This window comes from Protopterus annectens, chromosome 2.part1 (genome assembly GCF_019279795.1).
Source record: "Protopterus annectens isolate FY-2018-M chromosome 2.part1, PAN1.0, whole genome shotgun sequence".
NCBI classification, from domain to species: domain Eukaryota; kingdom Metazoa; phylum Chordata; order Ceratodontiformes; family Protopteridae; genus Protopterus; species Protopterus annectens.
Window position 1 is genome coordinate 1,449,897,364 of NC_056729.1, and position 26,536 is coordinate 1,449,923,899.

The following is a 26,536-nucleotide window of genomic DNA, read 5'->3' on the forward strand; positions in this document are numbered from 1 at the left end:
AGGAAAAGTTTAACCTCTGTCCTGGACATGAGAGGAGGCTGCAAAGGTATGAAGCATTAATGGCCGATAAGTGAGCCTTGATAGAAGAATAGGTCAACCCTAAATGAAATGAGTCACACAAGTAATGTACTGGAGTACTGTGGGGGTGTCCGCTATAAGGGGTTGGAGTTTGGATTTAAAGCACCAGTTGAAAAACCTCTTCCACTTGGCCATTTAAGATTTTCTGGCCTCTTGCAGAATCTGAATCACCTGCTCAGAAAAATTGTGTCTAGCATGGATCAAAATCCTAACTTCCAGAAAGTCGGGCTGACAGAGTCCAGACTGGGATAAAAGAGCTGTCCTTTCCATTGTGCAATTAGATCAGGTTTTGTAGGGATTCTCCATAAGTTTTCCTTTCATAGGTGAAACAGGAGTGGGTACCAGTGCTGTCTTAGTCAGAAAGGTGCCAGAAGTAGATGGTTTGGGTATTCCTTTTGGACTTTGAGGAGTGCATGCATAAAGGAACTTCCCTGTCCATGTGAAAGAGAAGGCATCTATCCTCCAGGTTTGTGGTAGATTCCTTATTCAGAACAGACAAAGCAGGTGGTGCTCAGAGGAGGCAAAGAGGTCTATCTGAGGGGTCCCCCACCTGAAAGTGATATCTTTGAATACCTTTGTGTTCAAATGACCATTCGTGAGGATCCCCAAAGTGTCTGCTTACTGAGTCTGCCAACACATTCTGTTGTGGGCGAATGTATGTCACTGAAAGGAAGAGAGTCATCTGACAGGCTAGGTGCCAGATCTCTGGTGCTAGACTGCATAGAGGGTAAGATCTTGTGCCTCCCTGTATGTTTATGTAGCACATCACCATGGTGATGTCTATGTGTAACAGAAGAGTGTCTGGTTTTCACAGGTGTGAGAAGTTCTTTAGGGCTTGAAAAAGTGCCCTCATTCCCTTAAAGTTGATGGGTTCTTTGAGTACATGGGCAGACTACTTCCCTTGGACTCTGTAGTGTCCTAGCCAAGCCTCCCACACCCTGTCCAAAGCATCTGTAAACAGGACTTTGCTGTATGGGGCTGGTGTGAATGGGAGACCTGGGTTGAAAGTAACCTGAATGCACACCAAAGGAGTTCCTTCTTGATGAAAGGAAGAAGGGGAATGTTGGTATTGAGAGGGTGAGTGTTGTGGCCACAGTGATTTCAGGTACCAGTGTATTTTCGTCATGTGTAATCTGTTGAGGGGCAATATAGGAATGGTGGCAGCCATGCTGGAAAGCAGTAGGAACTCGTTGGCTAGTGAAGTAACCTTCTCTACAGGAATGGAAGCATGCATTGTAGATGTGTCTAGATAACAACCCAGTTAGATCAGATGCTGGGAAGGGATTTTTTTGTAGTTGAAGGTGAACCCCAGGAGAGTCAAATGTACTGTGCACAATGCAGGTGCTTTAGAATAATGTCCCTGGATAAAGCCTGGATTAGAAGATCACCCAGGTATGGCAACATATGAATGCCCTGAGTGAGGCAAAAAAGCCACCACTGGAGCCATGCACTTTTTTGAACACCTTTGGAGCTGCAGAAAACCCAAAGGGCAAAGCAATAAAGTGAAAATGTGATGACCCAATATAAAACCTGAGACATTTTCTGCAAGAAGGACAGGTAAGAATATGAAGATAAGCATCGTTTAGATCTAAGGATACCAGGAAGGCTTGAGGGAGTAGAAAAGGCAGAAGAGTTTGCAGGGACAACATTGTGAGGAAAGGCACTCTCAAAAGGTATTTAGCCTGGAAAGATCCAGGATGGGCCTCCAATGGCCCTCCCTTTATGGGAGACTAGGAAGAGCCTTGAATAAAATCCCTTTCCTGAATAGGATGGGGAACTACTTCTACGGTTCCCAGGGACAGTAAGTCTTGCACAACGGGCTCTATGAGGTGTATATGGTCTGAAGGAGGGGCAGGAATTCCCCTGGAGTTGGACTATTTTCCCAAGACATGGAGTAACCCTCCTTGATAATGTTTAAGACTCACTTTTCTGAGGTTATTGTTTCCCAGGCAGGAAATGAAAGAGAAAGTCTTTGTGACAGTCGGGTGGAGGGGGGAGAGATAACTGGTCGCAGGGGTCTTCTACTGAACTGAGGCCTCCCACAAGGGGTATCCATCTAAGTTTTTTTTTCAGGAACCTTTTTCTTGGGAGCCTTCCTTTGCCTATGAAAACAGCCAAGATCTCTCCTGGCAAAGGAGGTGGATTTAGCTAGATAACTTCTGTGGTACCTGGGAATAGTGGACTGCTGGATTTGACAGCAATCATCAATAGTCTTGTCCCCTCCTGCAAAGCCTTGAAAAGACTGGCAGTCTGTGAGCCAAAAAGAAGGTTGCAACAGCAATGGTTATTCCGCTCCACAAAGAAGGAGCCACAACTGACCCTGGTAACTATCTCCCCATAAGCCTGACTAGCCTGGTCTGCAAGGCTATGGAGCGCATCATCATGGAACTCATTAACAAAGACACTGGGAACCTCCAAACACTTGACCCAACCCAGTTCGGCTTTGTTAAGGGCAGATCATGCCTACTAAACCTGGTTGACTTCTTCGAGACAGTTACCAAGGCCATAGATGAGGGAAAGGTGGTTCACATAGCCTACCTTGATCTCGCCAAGGCGTATGGCGTATTGTAGGGACAAACACTGGAAGCTCTACCAGAAGAATAAGATACCTTCCACCCTGTTTCAATACACACAACTTCGCAACCAAGCAAAAAAACTAATCATCTCTGACAAAAAAAACTATTATAATAAACTTCAGTCTAACAATAACGTAAACCCAAAACAATTCTGGAAATCTATTAATTCCCTACTCCTCCCAGGATCCAGGAATAATCCCTGCCCTGACCCTAGCATAACTGAATCAGAACTCAGCTCTCTCTTTAACACATTTTTTACTGACTCTATAGCTAATCTTACCAAATCTTTCCAGGACAACAATCCTTCCTACTCTCATTCCTCTTCTCCCTCCTACCCTCCTCACTCCCCTCCTAATTTTAATCTCAAACCTGTTCCAACTACTTTTATAAAGAGACTCCTCACTAAACTAAAGCCTTGCTCAAATGCCCCTGACAACATACCCTCCTCCTTCCCCAAAGCTGCTGCTGAAGGTATTGCCATCCCTATCAGCATCCTAATCAATAGATCTTTAAAAGAATCTTACGTACCCAAACTCTGGCGTGCTGCCTTCATCCTTCCTCTTCATAAAGGAGGCAAAAACACTAATATCTCCAACTTCTGCCCAATCGCCCTTCTTTCACCTATATCAAAAATTCTTGAAAAATGTGTCCACCACCAACTTATGCCTTTCTTAACCCAAAATAACCTCATAACTCCCACCCAGCATGGTTTCCGCCCTGGCCACAGCACCATTACCGCCTTACTATCCTTCTTAGATACAGTAAATCGGGCCCGAGACTCCGGCTTACTAGTCTCCTCAACACTACTAGATCTTTCTAAAGCCTTCGACACTATCTCCCACAATCACCTATTCTGTCATCTCTCTAACCTTCATCTTTCCCCTGAAACCCTCTCCTGGTTCTCCAGCTACCTATCTGACAGATCACAAGCTGTCAGATGGAATAACTCTACCTCCTCATTCCTGCCCACTCCCACCGGTGTTCCCCAGGGATCCATCCTTGGACCCATGCTTTTCAACATCTTCATAAATAACCTTCACTCTGTCATCCCTGACACAACAGTTATCTAATACGCTGACGACTCCACCTTAGTTTGCTCCGCTGCCAACTTGCCAGAATTACTGTCAAAAACTCATATAGCTTTTTCTACTACTGAGAACTGGATGCAATGCAACCATCTCTCTCTCAACTCTAATAAATCTAAAATACTTCTCTTCCCACCCACCAGGGCCTACTCCTTCGACAAAAATGCTTTCAAAGTCCTTAGCCAAAACAACACTGCCATAGAAGTGGTTCCTTCTTCAAAACTCCTAGGTATCACCATAGATGAATACCTCAAATTTGATATCCACGTACAACAAAACATCAAGAAAACCCACCAAAAACTTGGTATGCTCTACAGGAATAACCGCTTTCTCTCCAACTCCTCCAGGCATACTTTAGCAACTACCTATCTCCTTCCCTCCTTACTATATGGAGCCCCTCTTCTAACTAACCTGTCTTCTTCCCTCACCTCTAAACTTGAAACTTGCTACAATAAAATCTCCAAATTCGCAACCAAATCCAAAACCTGTACTCACCACTGCCTCTCCCTACAATCATTGAACTGGCTGGAACTCCCTAACTACCTCAACTACCTCCAACTTACCACTGCTCACAAATTAATATTTTTTCCTAATAGGTGCCCAGCTCTAACAAACATCCTTCCCCCTTACATCCCAACCAGATCCCTGAGATCTGAACATCAAAATTTCATCGCTATTCATAAACCCAAACGCCCTGCAGGCCAACTCCTTCTCTCTTTCATAGTAGGCAAAAAATGGAACTCTCTTCCTCCCTCACTTAGGACAATACCTTACCCAGAATCTTTCAAAACTCAACTTTTCTCATTTCTATCCTCCAAACGCAAATGCTCCTGCTTTCACCCTACATAAATACAAATACATTTCCCCATAGAGCCTACTAAACTCCTGATGCAAACTTCACTACGTCCTCTCCTTTTCTATTTACCTTACTCAAAATTATTCCATCACCTTCTGTTCTTTCAATTTCTCTCTCAACTCTTAGCATGTATATAACACAACTGTCCAGTAATCACTGATGCCTATTTCTTGACAATTGATTCCTATTGCTCTGAATGTAAAAACCTGCAACTTTGTCTCATTGCTTGTACAATGACAATTTATTATTTTACTATACCTGTTTTGCATGAATTCATACTTGTATTTTTACCTCTGGATTTGAAATTTCTTTTTGTAACCTCTTATTGTGTGTAGTGTGTGGTTTTTTTTTGTGGAGCTTTTCTCCCCGGGCCTCCACTGAAAATGGGCACTTTCTGGCCCAGTGGACTTCCCCGGTAATCAAACTGAAATAAATAAATAAATGACACCATTCCTCACTCGGGTATTATAGAAAAACTCACCAGCCTGAACATAAACCCCTACGTCACAACTGGCTTACAGACAGAACTCACACGGTAAGAATAGCGGGCTCCAGGTCGGACTCTAAACCAGTCACAAGTGGTGCCCCACAAGGTTCAGTTCTGGGACCCCTACTGTTCAGCACATATTTCTCAGAAGTACAGGCAAACACAGGAGGACTACGACTAACCAGGTTCGCCGATGACTGCAAATTGGGAGCCATAATTGACTCTCTGGCTGACACGGACATCCTCCAAAAAGGCCTTACTGAGACAGACACCTGGTGTCAAAGTCATAGCCTCGAGCTAAATGCCAAAAAATGCATAGTCATCCCATTTGGGAAAAACAAAACACCCACGAATTACCACATAGGCGGCAGCCCCCTTAATACAGAAGAGGTAATAAGAGATCTGGGGACCCAGGTAGATAGTAATCTCTCCTTTGACAATCATATTGCCAAAGTAGTTAGGAAATCCTTCTATGTGGCCCATCTAATTACTAAGGGGTTCGCATCTAGAAATAAAGAGGTTATAGTGCCCGTCTACTCATCACTCATCAGACCCATTATAGAGTACAATGCCCCATTTGGGATGTACCTCACAAGACACTTCCAACAGCTGGAAAGACCACAAAAAGCACCTCACCAAGAGGATTACTGGCCTCAAACATATGTCCTATGCAGCCTGACTGAAAAAACTCCGGCTGTACTCAGCGGCATATCGCTTACTCAGAGGTGATCTCTGCCTGACTTACAAAGCCATGTCTAACTCAGAATTGATGGACATGCTCCACCTAAAGAAATCCAAGTCACTGCGAGCCACGTGCTCTAGTGAGCTAAACTTCGCCACAACAATAAATGGAACATGCTGGAGGGATAGATTCCTGTCACAGAGACTCCCCATGCTTTGGAACTAAATTCCTAACTACATTAGGCAGAGCCCCTCACTAACACTCTTCAAGAGAAGCCTTGACAAGTGGATGGGTAACAGAAAGTACACCCCTGGGATCACTTCATTGGCTCTGCTTGACAGAGGCTCAGTTAATTAATCAACGGGATGGCGAAAGCCGACACACTCTGTCTGGGCTTATAAATGCCCTCGGGCAGATAGCCTAGTATCTACCTATGAACCTAAGGGACAGTATAAGATTTCAGCTTTAAAATCTTCATGGATAGGTTGGCCACGTAGCCATGTGTACCACCTAATCACTGAACCAATGGCAGCCGCCCTGGAAGAGGCATCCACAGCATCATAGCTAGCCTGGGCCCCTAAAGACTGCATGAGCTGTTTTCAGTCTGGAGTTTGTGGCTCTGTTAGGGTCTTGGCTACAGATTGTAACAGAGAGAAAATATTTGGTAATTTGAGTTTGATGGTTTATAGCTATACAGGCTAGGGTGGAGAAAGTAAATACTTTCTTATCCCACCTGTCCATTGTTCTATTGTCTTTGTCATTGGGGAGAACATTAGCGCCAAGGAGCAGGTTGGAAGGTTTGTCCTAAGTCAGGAAAACTGCGACTGGGTCTGCCACAGGATTTTTAGAGCAATATACTAATTCATCAGGAACTTTATTGAACCTATTTGTCTTTTTGGAGCAGGAGACTGAGAAACTGGAGCAGACGAATTGGCCTGAAAGGCATCCAGGTAAGCCTCAAGCACATGGGGAACTGTAGGAGGAGCTGGGGTGCCTATTTCCAATAAAGTGCAGTATCTCTTTTGCACCTCAGACACCTGTCTGGACTGTCATTCAGAATGTTTCATCATGCTCAGTAAGGTTTCTCCAAAGGAGTCCTCTTCCAGGGGGGAGGCTGGAGAGAGTTAGTCTCCTTTATCTAATGAAATCTGTTCAGGGGAGTGTAACTAGGATGAATAATCGAGGGAAAGTTCCAAATCCCTGTCTGGTCCCTCATCAGAGGAAAAGAAATCTAGAGTCTTTTTATATGGGGTGGTTTGAGAAGTCACAAAAGGAGGAAGCTTTAGAGACATGACTGCCTTGAAAAACTCCTGAGAAAAATCAAACCATTCTTCTTCATTTGGATGCAGAAGGGGAAGTCAAGTCTTTTTTTTTCTTTTAAGGAGTGATGTCCCCTGAATATGCTTAGGAGGTTTTGAGACTGTGCTCATTTTTCTTCCCACACAGGGATGTGCAGAATTCCTTGAGGGCCCTCCAATACAACGATTTGCAGTTCGTCAGAGGACTCCGCAGTCTGCAAAGCCTGAAGGAGCCATATTAGTCTCTGGTGTGGTCACAGTAGAGGACAAGTGAAGAATTGATGGGCTTGACCACCTTAGCTGATATGCCCAATTCCAAGACAACAGCTGGAGAATCCTCTCTTGGTCTCTTAAGCCTTTTTAGGTGACAGGCCTAATGAATAGTGGCTTGGGCCAAGTGTTTTAGATGTTGGGTATTGAGGTGTGAACAGCCTAGATCATAGGGTTTTCGGAACAAGTGACTGGCAGATGGAACAGTTTTTACTGTCATGCTCAGTGTCTAAACATAACAGACACTTAGTGTGCAAGCCTTTGTATGGAATTTGTCTACCGCACTCTCACTTACCCCTCCTAGCTGACATCTAACAATTATTAGCAAAGCAGGCAAGAAATTAGAAAGTTTCCCAAAAGGGCACTTATCTGATCAGACAAATGACGCTATGGTACCTAGTGACCAAATGATTACAGTCTATCGGGTGCAACGAACTGCATTCGGGCTGGTGGCGATATAGTCTGAGGATCTCATACACATGTCCACTTTATATCCTGATGCCTATGAGCTGAGGTCAATGTCCAGATGTTTGAAAGTAAAGCTTTGGTACCCCAGCAGGACATCTGTGAGTTATAACCCATTTGTTAAGAATACTGCAACAGTGACTCAGTCAGGACATCACCTCAGATGAAACAGACACTTCTGAAAGACACAACCTAAACAAGTGTGGGCCTAAGACAGTGTCCCTGTGGAACACCCTGACTGCAATGTAAACTTACACTTTCCCAATTGCTGTATGATACTTCCCATGCCCTAGTTATAAGCCATTCAGCTTTCCATCTTATCAATATTACATCAAAATCGTATTTATTTTAATTTATTGATTAGTGTTTGGTGTGTGTGTGTGTGGGAGGATAGAGGAATGGTGAGGATGCAGGGAGTAGAGTTGGCGAAGGTGGATGCGTTTAAGTACTTGGGATCAACAGTTCAGAGTAATAGTGAGTGTGGAAGAGAGGTGAAGAAGACAGTACAGGCAGGGTGGAATGGGTGGAGAAGAGTGTCAGGAGTGATTTGTGACAGATGGGTACCAGTAAGAGTGAAAGGGAAGGTCTACAGGAGGGTAGTGAGACCAGCTATGTTGTATGGGTTGAAGATGGTGGCATTGACAAAAAGGCAGGAGTCAGAGCTGGAAGTGGCAGAGTTAAAGACATTAAGATTTGCACTGGGTGTAAGAAGGATGGACAGGATTAGGAATCAGTACATTAGAGGGTCAGCTCAGGTTGGACGGTTTGGAGACAAAGTCAGAGAGGCAAGATTGCATTGGTTTGGACATGTGCTGAGGAGGGAAACTGGGTATATTGGGAAAAGGATGATATGGATGGAGCTGCCAAGTAAGAGGAAAAGAGGAAGGCCTAAGATAAGGTTTATGGATGTGGTGAGAGAGGAAATGCAGGTGGTTCATGCGACAGAGCAATATGCAGAGGACAGGAAGAAATGGAAACAGATCCACTGTGGCGACCCCTAACTGGAACAGCCGAAAGAGAAGAAGTGTTTGGTGTGTGACCCTATCAATGACTGAAGCCAAGTCTAAATAAATTACATCACAGCTTAATTTTTTATTTTTAGAAGTTAACATATTGTTAAAAAACATCCTGTTACAGGTGGGTACAGATGTATTTTCAACATAAGACTGCTGATATATGGTTTCACATTCCAACCTTTCCAATTCTGGATTTATTCAAAATAACCTCTTTTCATTATTTTCCACAACAAAAAAGTAAACTTATGGGTTTGTATGGCTTGGTTTGTTATATTCCCCTTTCCCTTAAAGACAGAGTTAGCAAGTCCATGTCTTCAGTCTTGAGGAGTCTTCCCACACTTAAATAACCTAATGAATAACAGATATAATGGAACTGTAAGTTCATGCCAAAGTATTTTAAGGTCATTAATAATAATTCCATCTCTTCCCTGAGCTACTTAATTATGAGGGGAACAGGTAGCGAAAGGTTCTGTAACATGGAAAAGAGAGACCGGAAGAGATATTGCTGGAATTTCAGTGCTACACTGTCAAAGGAGAATGAGATGGCATAGATGTCTACTTACTGATGTATGTATGTTTGAGAGAGGTTAAAAAGCACTGCACTATAAGTAAGGAGTACATGGATTAGTAGTAATAAAAAGAGAGATTACAGGAAAAGGTGAAAAAGATGGTGTATATTGGCAGTAAGTGTATTGAGCATATAGTAATAATTACAGAATTTGAAAGTGAGGAGTCTGAAGTGTGATTTGATTAAGGGATGTAGACAGCTTTCACCCTCAGATGGCAAAATACTGAAGTCATAATTAGTAAGTCATGCCCAAGTATTACATGATTTTGCTCCACAGCAAGTATGATTAAAATGTTTAAATGCATGCCCTGGAAAAGATAGAATTACTCAAAAATGGTGAAATGAAGAGCACTGTAGGGTCATGATGACATTGTTACAATCAATATTTGCAGAAATGTAAGTAATGCTGAAATGGTGTGACAGCTCACTGAAAATGTAAATAGTGTAAATTTGTTTGCTTTATAGCAGCAATAAAGAATACATTTAAAAAATATAATCTAGCATGATGTGTTCAGGTAATGGTGGCATCTGAAAAAGGGCGCATAACATGAATAGTTGGCCAGTAGAATACAAGTCTTGGAGACAAGGAATAAATGCAATCCATAATCACATATACCGCTTAGGCTATTTTGTTACTTTGTATGTTGCATGCAAAATTAGAATCTTATCATGTCTCAGAGACAGCAAGGATGTCAGTACAGAGTTCCAAGACAGCACAAGTTGCTTCTAAGGTGCCAGTCCCCAGAAAAGGTAGCAAAGGGAATAATCTGCCAACTGGAACGGTAAATGATAAGCAAGGATAGGTTTAAGAAAAATGTAAAAAGACTGTTAAGGACTTAAAGGAAGAGTTGCACCATCCTCTTGCTGTCACAAGGAATGTAAATTCAAAGAAGTTGGAAATGAATCTGATCGGCTCACAGGCAAAGGACACAAGCATGATTAAAGGCTGCTGTTGCTACGTGAGTAGTCATGATGCCATACAAGTCTTTTATTAACTTTTCTAGCTTCTAACACTACCCTAAACCTTGCCAAATTAAAATGGTTATGAATGGTTAAATGAATAATGCCAATGTCACATTTACAATACTGCTTACAAAATAACAGTTCAATTTTCCCATATTTAAAATTTCTCTATCTCCACACAAAAAAAACAATGTATGTAAACTCCAGACTTCCACTCTTTATTCTTATATATGAATGTTTTCTAAAGGAAAAATTGGCATCATAAACAGACATATCAGTAACAGAAATCTATACTCACCTGAAGCTGTGGTTTGAAAGGTAATCTATGACTGCTGGTCTGATGCGAGCTACTCCTCCCTGACTGTGGCTTCCCCTTCCTGTAATCACTGACAGATATGGTTTACCGCCACTCTGCTGGTGTTCTGATACAACAAGAATTACAATAGTGAACACATTCTACTTCAGCTGGCTTACTATCTTTCAAAGAAGACTCATCCACATTTCCTGGCCTTCATTACACTGATTCAGAGAACTACATTTAACTGGTTCCTTATCAGTTGAAGCATGAAAAACTGGCTGGTGTATCTATACACAATGCAGTTAACATTTCTACACAGAAAAATGCTTACATCACCTGACTACTATCCTAACCAGACAGTGGTTATTTTGACAACAGAGTCCAATAAATAAAATGTCACTGTATCCAGATGTTTCTCCACAGGTCAAAGTATGAGTGGATTTCAAAGTCTGCCTTAATTTTTATCACTTTGTGAAAGGCACAACACCTCTACAAAACAAAATTTATGCTGGGTCTTCACTCGTATAGTACTAATGTAAAAAAAAGATTACTCTCTTATAATTTTAGAAAGTCAGGCCTGGCTCCATAGCATAGTGGGATGAAACCCGGACTACCATTCAGATGACCAGAAATCAATTAATGGTTCAGGTACTAAAGGAAATGGGTGATGGAGGGATGGACTAAGCAAATAACTAACAGCCTGTCCATTTGGTTAAAGGGGGGCGGGGGGCAGCCTCCTGCAATACTGGCACCAAGTGGTGAAGAAGTACACATTATGTAACATAATAAATGGAGGCATGGACAAGGCAATGACATACCATATTTGAGAGCCAACTTTCACAGGGCATGAGCAGGAGTGTGAATTTCTGAAGGAAAACATAGCAGGCCCTTATATAGTGGAGAATGCATAACCACCGGGGGGGGGGGGGGGGGTTAGATTCACATCAATAAAAAATCTTCATAGCTGCCTGGATGACAGCCTCCTGCAGTCCGATCTGATCCCATGGGACAATGAATAAGCTGAATGATCATAGGAGGGCTGAAGATTAGGTGATAGAAGAAAGAAATATACAACAATAAAATCAAGTCGGGCTCTAACAAGCATGGGTGATTCCAAATGTAAGTAATTCAATATGGCAATTGGTGATTTGAATCCAGTTACTTTTTATGCTGTTTTTCCCCTCTAAGACAGCTAGTGCCATCCCAAATAGAACCAAGATGCTCTTCTCCAAAAAAAGGAAGCCAATCTGGTGGACCCCTGCTATAAACAAACTATACAACAGAAGGAAGAAACTGTTGCAGAAAGGAGGAAAAATCCCAGGATGCAAAAAAACTCCCTCACCAACTTCAGTAAGAAGCTGAGATCCCTCATAAAATCCTATAAAGCTAGTTACGAAAATAAAATTGCCAAAGATTCCAAAGACAACCACAAGGCATTCTATAGTTATGTCAAGAATCTAAATGGCAATGTTCATATCTGCTCTGAGCTACAACAAAATGGCATTAAATATATTAATCCCAAGGATATTGCCAATATCCTGGCAGATCGATTTAGTGCCAACTTCACCCCCCTCTCACCCTGTAAAGGGCCCATCTCAATACCAAAAGATTGCCAAATTCCGGTAATCACGGCCACAGAGATAGAAACTGCACTCTCCAAAGCTAAGAATACAGCATCCATGGGACCAGATGACAACCCAGGATGTGTACTACATGAACTACTGGCACCTCACCAAAGTGTCATGTTTAATCATAGCCTCACCTCAGGCTTTGTGCCCACTGAGTGGCGCACAGCTACAGTTATCCCACTCCACAAGGGGGGATCCGTCCTTGGATCCTGGGAACTACCATTCCATCAGTCTGGCAAGCCTGATCTGCAAGGGCATGGAACACTATCATGGAACTTATAAACAAAGATATTGGCAACCTTCAAACACTGGACCCCACCCAGTTTGGGTTTGTGAAGGGGCAATCTTGTCTCCTGAATCTGACTGACTTCTTCAAATCAGTCTCCAGAGCTGTGGACGAGGGTAAGGCGGTCCACACAGCCTATCTGGACCTCGCCAAGGCCTTCGACACCATCCCCCACTCTGGAATCATAGATAAACTTACTAAGCTGGGCATAAATCCCCACGTCACTTGATGGGTTGCCAACTGGCTTACTGACAGAACCCAGACTGTAAAAGTAGCTGACTCCAAATCCAGCTCCAGACAAGTGACAAGTGGAGTACCTCAGGGTTCAGTCCTGGGACCACACTTGTTTGGCATCTGCTTCTCTGAAGTACAGGCCAACACTAAGGGACTCTGGCTAACAAAGCTCGCAGATGACTGCAAACTGGGAGCCATTATTGAATCCTCAAATGATGTGGATATTCTACAAAAAGGCCTTACAGAAACAGATGCCTGGTGCCAGAGCCATGGGCTCAAGCTTAATGCCAAGAAATGTATAGTTATCCCCTTTGGAAAAAAACATGTACCCATGAATTACCACATAGGTGGCAGTACACTAAACATCGAAAGTGTGATGAGAGACTTAGGGACACAGGTGGACAGTGGTCTCACTTTCGATAACCTCATCACCACAACAGTCAGGAAATCCTTCTATGTGGCACACCTCATCACTAAGGGCTTTTCATCCAGAAAAAAGGAGGTCATTGTCCCACTGTACTCATCCCTCATTAGACCCATTACAGAGTATAATGCCCCATTTGGTATGAACCTCACAAGACATCTGCAACAGCTGGAAAGGCCACAGAAATACCTCACTAAAAGAATCACAGGCCTAAAGCAGATGCCATATGCTGACCGTCTAAAAAAAACTCCAGCTATACTCTGTGGCATATCATCTACTCAGAGGCGATCTCTGCATAACATACAAGGCCATGTCAAACCCTGAGCTGTTGGGCATGCTCCACTTAAAGAAATCCCAATCCCTCAGAGCCACACGTTCCAGGGATCTAAACCTTGTCATCACAATGAACAAAACATGCTGGAGGGATAAGTTCCTGACCCAGAGACTCCCCAGACTTTGGAATAGACTGCCCATACACGTCAAGCAGAGCACCTCATTGGCCCTCTTCAAAAGGAACCTTGATGATGGGAGATAGGAAATTCACCCCGGGGATCATGTCAGTTGCCCTGCTAGACAGGGGTCCAGAGAGGTAAATACTGTGGGAAGAAATATCCAGGGAATTGTTATGGCTAGGCTTGTATAGACCCTAGGGCCGATAGCCTAGTACCAACCTATGAAGCCATTTCAGTCATTTAATTCTTATTTTTGGGATAGCAAAATAAAGTATCCTTCATTCTTCCATTAACCAGGTTATCCAGATCAGAGATGGGGAGGGTGGATCTGGAGTCTGCCCAGGATCTCAGTGGACAGAGGTTAAAAAAAAAAAAACCTTCCAGGAAAGGACACTAGTCTAATACAGCATGCACACCTTGAAAAGTGTGTTTATTACAATTTGTTGTGCATCTAGTGCAGCCTAGGAATAGATAATCAAAGGCCAGAAAAAAAGCAAATCCTGTGTGAATGACACAATGATACTAAACTAAAGGAAAAAAAAAAGCAAATGACAAACTAAACAAAAAAACTTGAAGTCCTGAAGCCACTTCAGATCCTGCAACACAGGTGTAATACGGCAGAAATGAAAGGCACCATTCAGCAAATATGCTGCAAAACACTCCAAAAGTTGACATAGGCAGTGCAGGTAAACCATTCAAATCAAGATGAGACCAAAGGATGTTTTAAGAATACATTAGAAGTGTGATACTCCTCACATGATGACAGGAAGCTAACTACAGCTGACACCTGGTCCCAGTAAAGCAGACAGTCATCAAAAGTCCACAGAGATTTTACACCTTGGCTGCAAACATCAAATGATAACCACCATAAATAATCATGGTGTTAATGTCTGCAGCATTAAAAAGATGAAGTGTGGCATAAATGGTCACAGTCGCTGTGTTTGATAGATAAGTTGTAGATGACAGCTTTTCATCCAACTGAGGACTGCGCTCATTTCTGTAGCACTTGCATGAAAGATGAAAAAGCATTAAAAACAAAGGAGATGCTTGGTTTTGTGGCACACAGGGATGAAGCCCCAACTATAACCCAACTGACAGGGGTTCTGGCAATAGATATGCCTGGCAGAGAGGAAGAGGAGTGAAGGGGGATGCAATGATCGCCTCTCCAAGAGAATGGGAAGGGTTGCACGCACGTACCAGCAAACTGGGTAGGTAATAATTCCTTACTGGAGACTGAGGAAGCAAAACCATGTGCATTGGGGATGGTGAATGGCTGCACAGGAGAAAAATGCCCCTTTTGGAAGTGAGGGGTAAGTTTGTCATCATTAGCCCAAAGCTCAATCCTTCCCCTCTGCTATGATGTGTGTGTGCAAGAACATTATGGCAAAACCATACATTCATAGGTATTTACTAGGCTAGCTGCTCTTGTGGACCACTTTAAGCCTAGCCAATTTCCCTTGGTGAAAATCAAATCCTGTATCTGCTTGTCTGTGAGGTAAACACTTTCAGCATTAAGTCACCCTCCCCAACCAGATATCATAATCCATTTGTGATGTCTGTCTTAATAATGGACCCTATGGTTACCTCATTCCAATAATGGGGAACAGATTGACCAACCGGTCAGGAGATGGTTAATGGTTAGTAGACAGTGGGGGTAAAGTGTGGGGAAAAATGCTGTGTAGGAGAGAAAAGAAACACAAAAATCTTGAAGGTGGTAGAGGTACAACTAAATACCATCTGTACTGCACAAGTCTGTGGAATCCCCTTACATTTTCGTCTCATAGAACTTCATCAGATGGGCAAAAACCTCATAGTTACCTAATTAAATAACTTTCCCTGTTTGAATAGACCAATGAAATCAGTGATTCAGTTAGTTACCAAGATACAGAAAGAGTGGATTCTAAACTGCATGTGACAGTCTTACTAGTCTATCACCATCTGGTGGACAAATAATAAAACACATGAAAATGTATATAAAATCAAGAATTCACTTAAATAAATAAACCAGGATAAAATAACATGAATATACATAAAAATGTAAAAAAAATGTAAAATTTTCACAATTTTGCAGACCCGAGCTTGAGTATAGGTTTTATAGACACCATATCATTAAGTCCTGAATTGCTGCAAGCATCCAGGACAAATTGCCAATATAGTTCCCTGTATTCGAATCTGGTCTCCCATGGCCCCCCCTGGGGTCTATAGGGACCACCTCTATCACGAAAAATTGATACTCTGCTTTTGGACATGCTTGAAGATGTTTGTACAGGGCATTATTATCATTTTTCTTCCTTAAATCATAAAGGTGTTCATACATTCTTTGTTTTAACCTCCTTTCCGTCTTATCCACATAGAAGGAGTCACATGCCCCACACAAAACAATATATACCACACCTGTGGTATTACAATTTGCATACCCTCTAGTAGTTATATACATGTTTATACATTTTAAATATAACATGTCACCAATTCTGAAATTGTTATAATGGGAACCTCCTACCAAAAAAGAGGGGTAATAAAAGGTCAACTGGTCCGGGCTAGCAGAATGACATCTGATGACCAGGATTTTAAAAGAGAATGTGATTTTATAGTAGAAATGTTCAAAGCCAGAGGGTACCCTCCCACACTTTTGAATTTGATGCATTAACTGAAGTCGTGGATGGTAGAGAGTCTAGTTTTGCCCCTATTTTGGGTAAAAATCACCCCTCTGATTATGCAAGGCTAGATACGAAGACAGAAGGGGCGTCTTACCAATCTGCTTTGACTATCACATATGATAGTGAAACAAATTTGTTCAAACAAGTTATAGACAAGGAGTGGAAAAAATTTGCAGCCTTATCAGATTTAAATTGTACATTTGACAAGCCACTTAAATGTGTGTACAAAAAAGGATGAAATATCAAAAATATTTTGGAAGGAGGTTCCCATTATAACAACTTCAGAACTCTCATTAGTAACAAAAAAGGTACACACAAATGTGGAAGTTGTACCCAATGTAAGTACATACAGACAGGGGACATATATTTAAAATGTGGAAACAAGTATATAACTACTAGAGGGTATGCAAATTGCAATACCACAGGTGTGGTATAAAGAAGTTATGTACTTACCATAACATTCCATGTGAGTTGTTTATCTCACCTTTATTCTCACTGATGGGTTTGGAGCCGATCTTAGGCTCCGACACGGCCGATAGCAAAGCTCAAGGTTTGCCAGTAGCTCGAGACCAAATCCCTTATCCCACAATGCACTGCTGGAATTACCTCAGATCTTGTTTGCTGCGAGTATATATACCCTTTTATTTATTTCTACAAGGAAGCACTTCCCGAAGGGGAAGAAGAAGTACTGAATAACCAGGATGGTACTAGCCTCTAAGTCAACTGTCAGCCAGGAGGGGGAAGGATGGAGGGACGTTGAGAATAAAGGTGAGATAAACAACTCACATGGAACGTTATGGTAAATACGTAACTTCTTTATGTGAAGTTGTTAAATCTCGCCATTTATTCTCACTGACTTGTAGTGTCCCTAGCCCACTCACTCTTGGGTGGCTCATGGAAGTACGTTTTTCAGTACTGTGGAACCAAAGTAAGACCTATCCCTGGAAGCCTTATCTACTTTGTAATGTGTAATAAAGGTATGAGGCTTAGACCAAGTGGCTGCAGCACAAATATTGTCAAGGGGCTATTTAGCTTGAAAGGCAGAAGACGTAGAAACGGCTCTGGTAGAATGAGCCTTAGGTTTGTGTGTCAATGACATGCTAGCATTCGCATAAACAAAGGATATACATTCATTTAGATAAAGTTGTTTTAGCCACTGGATTACCTTTTCTGGCTTCTGAAAAGAATACAAAAAGTTGATCTGATTTTCTAATATCCATAGTTCTGTCAAGATAAAATCTGAGCTGTCTGTGTACATCAAGTTTGTGCAGCATGTATGCCAATTTGTTAGAGTGGTTGGGAAAAAAGACTGGCAGCTCAATGACCTGATTGATATTGGATTCAGAACAGACTTTAGGCAAAAAGGAGGGGTTTGTTCTGAGAGATACTCTATCATCATGGAAAATCATGAAAGGAGGCCTAACAGATGATGCTTGAAGTTCTGACACTCTGCGGGCAGAAGTAATGGCTACCAAAAATATAGTCTTCCAGGACAAATATTTGAGATCACAAGAAGATGCTGGTCTGAAAGGGGGGAGAATAATTTGAGACAGCATAAAATTCAAATTCCAGGGAGAATAAGGAATTTTGACAGGAGGTCTCATGTGAAAGGCACCTTTAAGGAAAAGCCTTAGATAACTTATGGCTCATAACATTCAATCCATTGAATCCAAGGTGGAAATTTTATATGGCGGCTAACTGGACTCGAACTGTGGCAGCTGCTGCTCCTTCTTTAAAAATCTTTGTCAAAAATTCTAAAATGGACGATAGAGGAGCTCAGAAAGGGTCGATTTTCTGTATATTGGCCCAAATTGAGAACCTGTTCCACTTAATGCGGTACAGTTTCCTGGTGGATGGCTTGTGAGAAGATAAAAGGATTTGTCTTGTATCACCTGAGAGCGAATGAACCCTGGCAATTAAGGGAAGTGGATTAACCAAGCAGTCAGTTTTAGGGACTGCAGTGAAGGATGGAGGTCCCCTGACGGGTGTGTCAGAAGGTCCAGAACTGGGTCCAGGATCCATGGATCCTCCAGTAGATAATGGTGAAGGAAGGGAAACCAAATCTGTCGAGGCCAGTAGGGAGCTATGAGGATAACTGTCCTTCCCAGCAACTTTGCTTTCTGTAAAACCTTGGGTATCAATGGAATAGGTGGGAATGCATATAGGAGACCCGGAGGCCAATCGTATATGAGTGAGTCTCTCGGAGAATGTCCCGGAGGTGGTATTAGGGCAAAGTAGCTTCTGCCTTTGTTATTGATGTGACTGGCAAAGAGGTCACAGCAAGGCTGGCCCCATTTGCGGAAAATCAGATCCGCAACCCGTTGGTTGAGAGACCACTCATGAAGCAACAGTATTGCCCTGCTTAGCTTGTCCGCTATCCCATTGGATTTCCCTGGGATGTGCGTTGCTATCAGACAACAGTGGGATGACACAGCCCATTGCCATACCCTGAGTGCTTCTCGACAAAGGGGATAAGACTTGGTTCCACCTTGTTTGTTCAAGTACCACACCACTGACATGTTGTCCGTCTGAATTGCAATTGTCCCTAGAGGAAGCGAGTCCTGAAAGTACTGCAACGCCAGAAGTACCACTCTCAACTCCAGAACATTGATAAGCAGATGTGACTCTTGATCTGTCCATGTGCCTTGGGCAGTCTTTCCCTGAAAATGCCCCTCCCCCTATCAGGGAAGCATCCGTGGTCACAGTGGATACTGGGGGGGGGGGGGGGGGACAAAGGGTCTTCCGATTGTAACATGAAGAGACGTCAACCACCACTGAAGGTCTCTCTTGCAAAAATCTGTGATGAGAATCATGTAGTGCATCGGTAGCTTTTGGTAAGACCACTGAGTGAAGAGGAGCCATTGAAGGATTCACATATGCATCCTTGCGAGTGGTACAGCCAGGATTGCCGCCGCCATCAACCCTAGCACCTTCAAGACCTCTGCTGCTGTAGCTTTGTTCTTTGACACCAGTCAGATGATGTGTTGGCGAAGAAGTGAGACTTTTTCGATTGGAAGACGTAGAGTGGTGGTTGAGGTATCTAACTCTGCTCCTATAAAAACGGTATGCTGCAATGGCAATAAGGCAGACTTTTCAAAGTTGACTGTAATGCCTAATTGATGGTAGAGTGTCAGTGTATATTGTGTTGCCTGAGTCAATTGATGCCTGGTGGTAGCAGTGAGGAGCCAATCGTCTAGATATGGAAACACCTGGAATCCAAGACGCCTCAGGTGAGCCGTGACCACTGCCATGCATTTGGTGAACACCCTGGGGGCTGTAGTGAGACCAAAGGGCAGGGCTCGAAACTGGTAATGATTGGCTCCCAGCCGGAAACGCAGGTAACCCCTGGAGCATCTGTTCATCTTTATGTGATAGTACACGTCCTTGAGATCTATGGAGCACATCCAATCGACTTTCCCTAGGAAGGGAAGAATGGACTGAAGCGTGACCATTCAGAACTTCCCTTTTTTTACGCACTGATAGAGTCTGCTGAGGTCCAAGATAGGTCTCCAGTCCCCTGTTTTCTTTGGTACCAAAAAGAATCTTGAGTAAGTTCCGAATCCAACATGGTCTGCTGGGACTGGCTGGACGACTCTTTTTTCTAGCAATTTTTGGACCTCTACGATTGCTTGTTCCCTGAGATTGGGTGGAACATCAGGGATTCTCTTTACATGAGTAGGTGGGGAAGAGAACGGTATGAAATATCCTCTGGAAATTATGCTTTGTACCCATGTATCTGATGTTATGTTTAGCCAGGCTTCTGGGTACAAAGACAAGCGATCCCTGACTGCCTTCAGAGCCGAACAGCCAGGCCCCCTTTCAGGAGCGCTGGTAGGGCTGACCAGAGAACTGGCCTCTGTCACCCTGTTGCTGCAGACCCTCTCTGCCGCACGGGTGGCATCTTCCGTTATAACCCCCTCCCCTCTGCCTCTAGAGGTGGTTTCTCCACGTGTGTCCTGAAAGGCTCCCTGTGCTTTTCGGAACCACATTTTCCCTCACCTAGGGCCCTTGGGATAGGGCTGAGTAGGGGTAGAAAAACGGACTCCAACGGCAGATAGGGTCTTGACTTCCTGCTCACACCTGGTTAAAGTTTCCTTTACTTTAGGCCCAAACAGTGATGAGCCATAAAATGGGGTGCTGATAAAGGAAGACTTAAAGGGTTCCGCAAAGGAACAGAGACGCATCCAGGGTTCTCTCCGCAGAGCAATGCCTGAACTAGCAGCTCTACTCGAACCATCAGCTGCATAAGATACAAGACGCATGGATGAGTTTACAACCGAGTTTAGGGTAGCAAACTGTGTGTTGACTTTGTCGGCAACCTCTGCAGCTTACTGTACCCTGGAGAGTATCTCCCAGCTCTTTCAGGAGATCACTTTGCAGTCTCGTAAAATGGGATAAATAGTTCAGCGATCGCAGAGAAAGTCGCTGAACTAAACATGCGTTTCCCATATCTATCCATGATCCTAGAATCTCTGTTAGGAGGATGGATAGATGCGGATGTTTCAGACACTTCCTTTTTGGTGGCTGCAGCTACCACCATGGCATCAACAGGCACTCCTTTGGTCAAAAAGGCTTTGTCCACCGGGGCAGAGATGAACTTATTCGGCTTCCGAGGGACAGGTTCCATGGCCTCGGATGACTCTCAGCCTTACGAGCGATCAGCTCCATGAGCTCATCGTAAGGCGGAGGCAACCAAGAAGTGGAAGGTTGAGACCCAAAAGCCTTCAAGATCAATGACTCATCCTCAGTAGGGGTTTTGGACTGCCAATCACCCCTATGACTAAGAATCTCTAATATCTCCGCAAAGGAGATATCCTCAGAGGGGGATCGAGGGGACCCTTCTGACTCATCCAAGTCCGTGTCGGATGTCAAAGACTCCTGTGGGGAGTCTAAGTGCCTCCTCTTGCACAGTCTCTTCCTGGGTAACTCCTCAGTGGGGAGATCTGGGGAGGTCTCGGAAGAGCAGGGTACGCCCTGTGGGACCACTTGAGGCTCGGGGTCTCTATGCTTAGAGGGACCGGTAGACATAGAAGCGGACACAGGAGCTTGAGGAGAGAAGGAAACCCGAACTGGTGCCGACGATGTCTTAAGAGACAGTACTCTCCTCATGGCATTGAAAGCACCATGGCTCCGACGAGAAGAGGTAGACGGATCCGGAGGGACCGTCCGATCCTCCCGCACAGAAACCATGGGCTCTGAGCACAAGGTAAGAGCCAAGCTCATCCAAGCCGAAGCCCCGAGAAGAAGAGTCGGCACCAAAAAAATCGGTCCGACTATCCTCCCCGGACCCGACAGGAGAGTTTCAGCTCCTAGCGTCCTCGGTCGGCACTGAGGACGTCAGAGTAGATGGAACAGATAACATTGGTGCGGGTCTCGGTTCCAAACATTCGATAAGCATCGGTTCGGGCTCCTTCGGCTCCAAGAGTCCAGTAGGGCTTGGAGGAGGAGTAGTCAAATCCAGTTCCATGGTCTGCGGCTCCGATGAAGTGGTAGGGGCCGACAACAATTTAGCAAGTCCTGGTGCCCTTAGAAGCTTCTGCACTAGCCGATCCATATCCATATCAGAGAGGTTGACCGAAAACTTCGAGGAATGCACTGAAGGTGCTGAATGCAGCAGAGGAGATGAGAGAACCTCGGAGACCAGCTCCAAGACTGGGAGCTGGCTCCAAACCAAAGGGACACTTGGTTCCGAGGACTGTGGAACTGATGACCCTGTACCATCTGATCTCTCTGCCTTCTTGGATTGTTCAGAATCAGAAGATTTAGAAGAAGTGCTGGTACCTTCCTGGTTACCCAACGCTTCAAAAAAGTATGCTGCTGCAACCCCCTATCTATGAGTTTTCTCCTTCTCTCTAACAGAACCCTAGATGAAAAAGAGTGGCAAATACTGCAGGAGTCTTGGAGGTGTTTAGCCCCCAGATAGTAAAACATTGGACATGTCTGCCCGTGATGGACATTTTCAGTCCACAATCTGGACATTTCTTAAACCCCGATTTGGGGTGAAACTTTTCTCTCTCATCCAACATTTTATAAGAGAGACACCACAAAATTACCCTGTCAAGGTTACATACAGGGCTAACTAAGCCCACACTAAACAATATAGTAAGAACAAGTAAAAATCGTTAAACTAAATATGGCTAAGAAAAGGCCCAACACTAAGATAAATAAGGCAACACAGGGCACTATCACTATAATCTAACCTACTTTAAACTATTACTATTTTTGCAAGAAACACACACACACACTAAATATGAATAATCTCTCAAAAAGAGAAGAAACAAGTTTTTTAAAAACTTGCGATTATCAAAATGGTCCGAGCTAACTGGATCACAGAGATCTCTCTTGCCGCAGCAAACTAGATCTGGGGTAATTCCAGCAGTGCATGGTGGGATAAGGGGCTTGGTCTCGAGCTACTGGCAAACCTTGAACTTTGCTATCGGCCGTGTCGGAGCCTAGGATCGGCTCCGAACCCATCAGTGAGAATAAATGGCGAGATTTAACAACTTCACATATACTGTTTTGTGTGGAGCATGTGACTCCTTCTATGTGGGTAAGACGGAAAGGAGGTTAAAACAAAAAATGTATGAACACCTTTATGATTTAAGGAAGAAAAATTATAACGCCCTGTACAAACATCTTCAGGCATGTCCAAAAGCAGAGTATCAATTTTTTGTGATAGAGGTGGTCCCTACAGACCCCAGGGGTGGGCCATGGGAGACCAGACTCGAATACAGGGAACTATATTGGCAATTAGTCCTGGATGCTTGCAACAATTCAGGACCTAATGATATGGCGTCTATAAAACCTGTACTCAAGCTCAGGTCTGCAAGATTGTGAAAATGTTATATTTTTTTTTGCATTTTTATGTATATTCATGTTATTTTATCCTGGTTTATTTACTTAAGGGAATTCTTGATTTTATACACATTTTCATGTGTTTTATTATTTGTCCACCAGATGGTGATAGACTAGTAAGACTGTCACATGCAGTTTAGAATCCACTCTTTCTGTATCTTGGTAACTAATTGAATCACTGATTTCATTGGTCTATTCAAACAGGAAAAGTTATTTAGCTAGGTAACTATGAGGTTTTTGCCCATCTGATGAAGTTCTATGAGACGAAAACGTAAGGTGTAGTGTTTTTATCAGCGTTTATGTTATGTGTGGATGTCTGTTCCTTTTGCTGTGTTTGAACATTAAATCACTTGTTTGTTGGAACTGCTGGTCTCCGGTGCCTAATTTTGGATTACTAGTTACGTTTTGGGCACTTTTACCACATCTTTGCTATCCCAAACAGAACCAAGATGCTATCTTCCAAAAAAAGGAAGCCAATCTGGTGGTCCCCTGCCATAAACAATCTCTATAACAGAAGGAAGAAACTGTTGCAAAAGAGAGTAAAATCCCATGAGTGGAGGAGTTCCCTGGTCAGCCTCAGTAAGAAGCTGAGATCCCTTATAAGATCCTCCAAAGCTAGCCATGAAAACAAAAACGCCACTGATTATAGGGACAACCACAAAGCATTCTATTGCTATGCCAAAAATCTCAATGGCAACACTCAGATCTGCTCCGAGTTACAGCACAACGGCATGAAAATTACAGAACCAACTGATATTGCCAAAGTCCTGGCAGATGGGTTCAGTGCTAACTTTACCCCCCCCCCACCACCACCACCTAAAGTGCCCATATCTATACAGGAAGAATGCAGAGTCCCTGTAATCACAACTATGCAGATAAAAGCTGCACTCTCTAAAGCCAAAAACACAGCATCCATGGGACCGGACAACATCCCACGCTGCGTTTTACACGAACTTCAAAAAGAACTGGCTTCCCACCTAAGCACCATGTTCAATCATAGTCTCACATCAGGCTTTGTGCCCACTGAATGGCGCACAGCAACAGTTATCCCACTCGACAAAGGGGGAGCCACCACTGATCCCGGGAACTATCACCCTATTAGCCTGACGAGCCTGGTCTGTAAGGCCATGGAACTCATAAACAAAGACATTGGTAACCTCTGATCCCCACCCAGTTCGGGTTTGTGAAAGGCAGATCATGCCTCCCGAACCTGATCAACTTCTTTGAGGCAGTCACCAAAGCTGCAGACGAGGGTAAGGTGGTTCACACAGCCTATCTTGACCTCGCCAAGGCTTTTGACGCCATCCCCCATTCTGGAATTATAGCTAAACTCACTAAACTAGGTATAAATCCCTACGTCACAAGATGGGTTGCCAATTGGCTCACTGACAAAACCCACACTGTAAAGGGTGCAGACACCAAATCTGACTTCAAACCAGTGACAAGTGAAGTACCACAGGGTTCAGTCCTGGGACCTCTCCTGTTTTGTATCTACTTCTCTGAAGTACAGGCTAACACAGAAGGCCTTTGGCTAACGAAGTTCGCAGATGACTGCAAACTAGGAGCCATAGTTGAGCCCCCAAATGATGTGGAAATCCTACAGAAAGGCCTCACTGAGACAGATGCCTGGTGTCAGAGCCATGGTCTCAAGCTCAATGGCAAAAAATGCACGGTCATTCCCTTTGGTAAAAACTCTGTACCCATGAAAGTACAGTTGTGTACACTTACCATAAATGTAGATGTTTGAGTGTATTCACTGTTGCAGTCATGACATTTGGGTAATCCGCTGGCAGGTTGCCCTCAGTCGGCCTGAATTCCAAAGTCTTGGGTCCTGTGTCGGTTGCAGTCTTCTCTTCCATGATGTCAGGTCTTCAAGGGTATAAAACATGCAGCCGACGCCATTTTCTTTAGTTTTTCTTGCCCCCGATGTCAGGTTCACCCAAAAAGGTAGCAATATTATAAATATTTATATATATATATATATATATATATATATATATATATATATATATATATACATGCATCAATATAAACTTTACCTTCATCTACAAGCAAATACACCACAAAGGTTGTAGAAGATAGAGAAGGAAAGACAGACTGTAGAATGACAGGGGGATGGAGGGAGGGTAACCTGGACTGCAACAGTGAATACACTCGAACATCTACATTTATTAAGTGTAAACAACTGTACTATGTTCTTCGTGTTTCACTGTTGCAGTCATTACATTTGGGTAGAATCCCAAAGCTATGGTTGGGAGGCCGGAGCTAAATAGCATTAGGTGAGGCTATAAGGCCCTGCAGCACTGCAGTGGCAAAGCCTGCCCTGGACTTAGAGTAGAGAGGCAAATGGTAATGCTTTGTAAAGGTGTGAACAGAACTCCAAGTAGCAGCCTCTAGAATGTCCTTGGTTGGTACTCCTCTGAGAAAGGCTGCTGAAGTAACTGCAGCTCTGGTGGAGTGAGACCTAATGCCCTTGGGCACAGGTTTGCCATGGTGTAAGTAGCAGAAACAGATGCAATGGCTTATCCACTTTGAAATTGTCTGCTTTGAAATCGCCTTTCCTTCTGATCCTGCAGCATATGACACTAGTAATTGCTCAGTTTTTCTTAGAGCTTTAGTCCTGCTCAAGTAGAATCTTAGCTGTCTGTGTACGTCCAAGGAATGCAGAATTCTCTCCCCTTTGTCCTGCGGATTTGGATAAAAAGTTGGCAGATCAATTGTTTGGTTAAGAGCCACACTGGAAATGACCGTAGGCATAAAAGTAGGATTTGTCCTCAGAGACACCCTGGTCTGGGTAAAATATGACAAAAGGTTCTACAGCCATGAGGGCCTGTAGCTTTGAAACTCTTCTTGCTGAAGTAATTGCTAGAAGCAGAGCTGTCTTCCATGATAAGAACTTTATATCAGTGGTAGCAGCTGGTTCAAATGGAGGCAGGGTGAGCTTTTCCAATACATAATTGAATAATTGAGGTCCCATGCAGGTAATGGTGATCTTCTAGGAGACCTTAAATTTTTGGCTCCTCTAAGATACTGCTTTAGTAAAGGATGAGAAAAGATCAGTGGCTCTGTATTGTAATGAGCCGAAATGACAGAGGCATGGATTTTGATTGATGAGAAAGACAGGCCTTTGTCAAGCATCTCAGTTAAGTATTGTAATATCTGAGGAATATGTGGTTCTGCTGTATCAGTTCCTTGTGCATGATTCCAAGCACAGAATCTCTTCCATTTGTCATTATAAGATTTTCTAGTACTAGGCCTTCTGGCTTCCAAAATGACATCCATCACAGCTTTACTGAGAGGAGTCATTTGTATGATTACAGGATTAGCCATGCTGCCAGGTTCAGAGTCTGTAGTTGAT

At 43.4% G+C, this 26,536-nt stretch overlaps 1 protein-coding gene across 1 annotated transcript in view; it reads right to left on the bottom strand.

Moving 5' to 3' along the window:
• N4BP2 (NEDD4 binding protein 2) overlaps positions 1-26,536 on the bottom strand; it is a 1,502,684-nt gene that overhangs the window by 121,243 nt on the left and 1,354,905 nt on the right. The window contains exon 15 of the mRNA XM_044062929.1: positions 10,643-10,766. Within this exon, the coding sequence (XP_043918864.1) occupies positions 10,643-10,766 (124 nt within the window). The remainder of the gene's footprint in view (positions 1-10,642; positions 10,767-26,536) is intronic.